At 40.6% G+C, this 3637-nt stretch overlaps 1 protein-coding gene across 2 annotated transcripts in view; it reads left to right on the top strand.

Annotated features, from left to right (window-relative positions):
- Window positions 1-3637, top strand: part of ACVR1C (activin A receptor type 1C) — a 54985-nt gene that overhangs the window by 11180 nt on the left and 40168 nt on the right. For both annotated transcript variants that reach the window (XM_026058299.1, XM_026058300.1), the window contains exons 5-6: window positions 2293-2405; window positions 3297-3343. In XM_026058299.1, the coding sequence (XP_025914084.1) occupies window positions 2293-2405; window positions 3297-3343 (160 nt within the window). The remainder of the gene's footprint in view (window positions 1-2292; window positions 2406-3296; window positions 3344-3637) is intronic.

Genomic DNA, 3637 nt, shown 5'->3' with positions numbered 1-3637 from the left:
TTTCAGACAGCTTAACAAAAACAAAACACCACACCAAACCAGGATGTAGGCCCCAATAATGCCAGAAAGATTCAATATCTTTATTACAACTTCATTTCAAGGAATAATGTAGACGCAGCTAAAGAACAGTTCTAATTTGGAGCTGCGTTGTTCTGTTTAGATATATAATATCTATATTTGTGTGAAGGGTTAATGTGCGAGGGTCAATGAAATAATATCTGACAGAAGTATACCTAATCCAAATTTACATAACTTGTTGCATGTGGTACATACAAGCCATGTGGTGCATACAGTACAAGCAATTTATAATCTTAGCTCCCATTGACTTCAGTGCAAGGTCAGGCACTTTGCCTTTCTGAAAATCAAACCAAAAAGCATTAACATTCACAAATTTCACTTAACAAAAGGCATGATACACTGAGGACAAACTAATTAAGGCAAATGGAGTCTAATTTTGGCATTGCTGATTAGAACATGAAGTATGGTTCTTCCATTGTGTGCTGTAATTAACAGAAATTATTAAAGCAAGCAACCCAGACTGTTAACAAAACAAAACAAAAAAACAAAAGGAGAGACAACAGCAGTAATGTAATTAGGAGTTGATAATTAGTGTTCAATTTCTCCCTTCCAGGCCCATACTCATAGGATATCCCATAGGATAGAGAAGAATATTTACACATGCTTAGTTGCATTAGGAAAGGATCTGGAAGCCAGTGGAAGTTGCAGTTGGCTGAGTGATCTGTCCCTGAGCACGGTCTATCTTCTTACTTGGGTTTGAAGTATGCATGATGCATAGACTCCCACTGGCTTTCTATATAGTAATGACACAGCTGGCTGTCAAAGATGCATTGCGCTCCTACAGTGCAAATCCAGGTAATCCCTAGATTCTGTTCACAAATGTTGCTTTAAAAAAATCCATTCCTACTGGAGCCAATGGAGTTGCAGATCTCAGTACATCTCACTTCTGGGATTACACACACAAACTAGTTTGTCCACATTTACACTGACAGCGAATTAGGTTCCTCCCTGCATTCTTTCTTTCTTTCTTTCTTTTCTTTTTTTTTGAGACTTTGGCTTATTAAGCTTTGTTGATGAGGTTCTGCTACCTACTTTAATGTTAGACTTAGAAATTGTATAAGCAATACAGGTCATTCTGTCTTGTCCCATAGCTTCCAACACATGTATAAATTGATGAATGCCACTCCAAAAGAATAACAATCTGATAAAAACTATTCTATGCAAGAACATTAGTGGACAGTCAGAGCTTTCCAAGCATGGTGAACTTGTCTGCAGTATCAGAATCATAGTGAAATATGTTGCTGAAATTGTTACCACTTATACCTGGTCACTCTGCGCATATATATATATTTGTGTATATATATATTTTATATATATATATATACACACACACATACACACACACTTTTATAGACTATCAGTCATCTCCAGCAGTCAGGTACCAACTGGTAACATAGGTAATGGTCTCATCATTAGGCAGGAGTTGAATCTGGCTCTATAACCTGCTTGAGAGTAAGTTTACACAATAGGTTTTCCAAAGGCTGTGAGATTATATAGAGGATACGCTGCAAATCACTAGGCTCTGCTCCATTATTATACTGGAGGGGAGAAAGTATGGAACTTTCTTTCTGTTGTACCCCTTTAACTTGACTTATTTTTGAAATCAAACTGGAAGCTTTTAGAACAAAAGCCTTGCCTCTTACTTATGTTGCGAGACAGAGTAGACTTGGGGATACTATTACAGTAAATAGCCAACAATTGTTACAATCACAAATCTTTTTATAAAAACTGAACAGAACATTTACTATGAACCTGTTAGACTTGGTTGTAATAAACTGTTGTAATTCTTGCTGTGTTTAAGTAGCAATGGGGTGATGCAGAAGTCCTCTGAATATTGTACCTGAATTTATTTGGATACCGATTAAAAAAAAAACCAAAACTGTAGGACTATCTTTTGTCATATTTAATGGCTACTTAATTCTAGACTATTTAAATTTCATCTTTGCTGTAATTGTATATTAAGCTTTCTCTTGGTATAGTGTTAATTCATTTTCTTTCTGAAAGTATTTAGTCAGTGATACTGCTTGTGAAACAGCACTCATGCAGAAATACTGAAATCAAATAGTATTAATTTGAGCACATAAGTTCAGATAAATGCATGATAAAATTCATGGACCGAACCTATAACACTTAAACAAAAAATAGTTTGGTGTGTTGTACTCTAAGTAGGATCTGTTTAACCTAACAGTCTTTGCTAAATGTTTTGATTTTGAGGACAAAGAACAGTATTCACAGATAAGAAAAAGGGAAGAGAAGATGACATGTTTCTGTAGCCTAGCAGAACAGCTGGACAAACGGATGCTTGGGCTCTTGTCCCTTTACCCCAGGTAATGTACATTTGATCTATGCCTGAATGTAAATGTAGCCTGTAAGGGAGGTTTGCCCTTTTGTCTGTTGTGTTGTTCCCTCCTTCCTTCCTTCCTTCCTTCCTGAAACCACCTCCCTTGGGCACACCTTTCATGAGAGGTGCAGAGAGCCCTTAGCCAAGCCAGTGGTCAGCTAACGGGCTCTCTCCGGAGAGGTGGCACGTAGTTTTAAGCTGCAGAGGAAACTGAGCCTAACTTTCTCATGTCCTGGATGAACACTTTCATCACTAGGTTTGTTGTACACAGCTGGGCACTCCTCCTCTTGAGTATTTTAAAAGAATCAAGTTAGACCTACTTAGCTTTTCAAAGCCAGGGTGTAAGGGAGGATCCCAGGTTTTGGATCCCAGATGAGTGGAGATGCCTAATTGTGGATGTTAATTGGTACCTAAGCTCAAAGAGGTGGAGTGGGAGCATCAATTCAGACACATCCTTGTGCTTTTAGCCCTATAGGCAAGTCTTCAGCAAAAAGGTTATTTGGGACACCATTCCAAACCATCAGACTCTACTGAAAGGAGTCCTAAATCATTTTTCTAATGTGTTAGCAGCAATGCATCAGAATGCATTGACTTCCTAACTCCCAGGACCTTGCTGAAACTCCTTAACTATAATTGCCTCAAAACGGGGGTGGGGGGGGCATTCAGAATGACACTAGATGGTATGCTAAACGGAAGCAGCCTAGTTAATAGGTCAGAAGGGAGACTGCTGTGATTCCACAGTGCAAAAACATGGAGGAGTAAGAGCTAGTGAAGACCGTGTGGATATAACCAGTGTTGTAACCCCAAACAAATACTTAAGAAAAATTACATGTATAAAATAAGCAGATGGTGATGAGGATGCTTTCTCTTTTTTCAGATTTTCAGTAAAACTATGGAATCTGACAGATCATTTGGAAGTGCCAGGTAAAACTAAGTAGCCTGTAAAAGGCTGAACTGACAAATGTCACTAACTGCTGTTTTCAAAAATTAGAGGAAGGTCGCTGCTAGGACTGACCGTCCAGGGAAGGCCGAGGGCTGTCCGCCTCGCGGGCGTTTACCGGCATGCAGGCCGCTCCGCACGACTCCCGCCGCGTGTCTGGCGCTGGCGGCCGCCCGGTGTGCGCGGAGGCCGCCCGGAGGCAGGTAACCGCCGCGCCGCTCCCCTTCGCGCCCCGCGCTGAGGGGTCCGAGGCGCCCCAACGGCCGCGGCCCCGCCCC

The sequence above is a fragment of the Apteryx rowi genome, unplaced genomic scaffold, assembly GCF_003343035.1.
Source record: "Apteryx rowi isolate R43461 unplaced genomic scaffold, aptRow1 scaffold_145, whole genome shotgun sequence".
Taxonomy (NCBI): Eukaryota; Metazoa; Chordata; class Aves; order Apterygiformes; family Apterygidae; genus Apteryx; species Apteryx rowi.
Note: the sequence above shows the minus strand (reverse complement) of the source record. Positions and strands in the feature narration are given on the sequence as shown.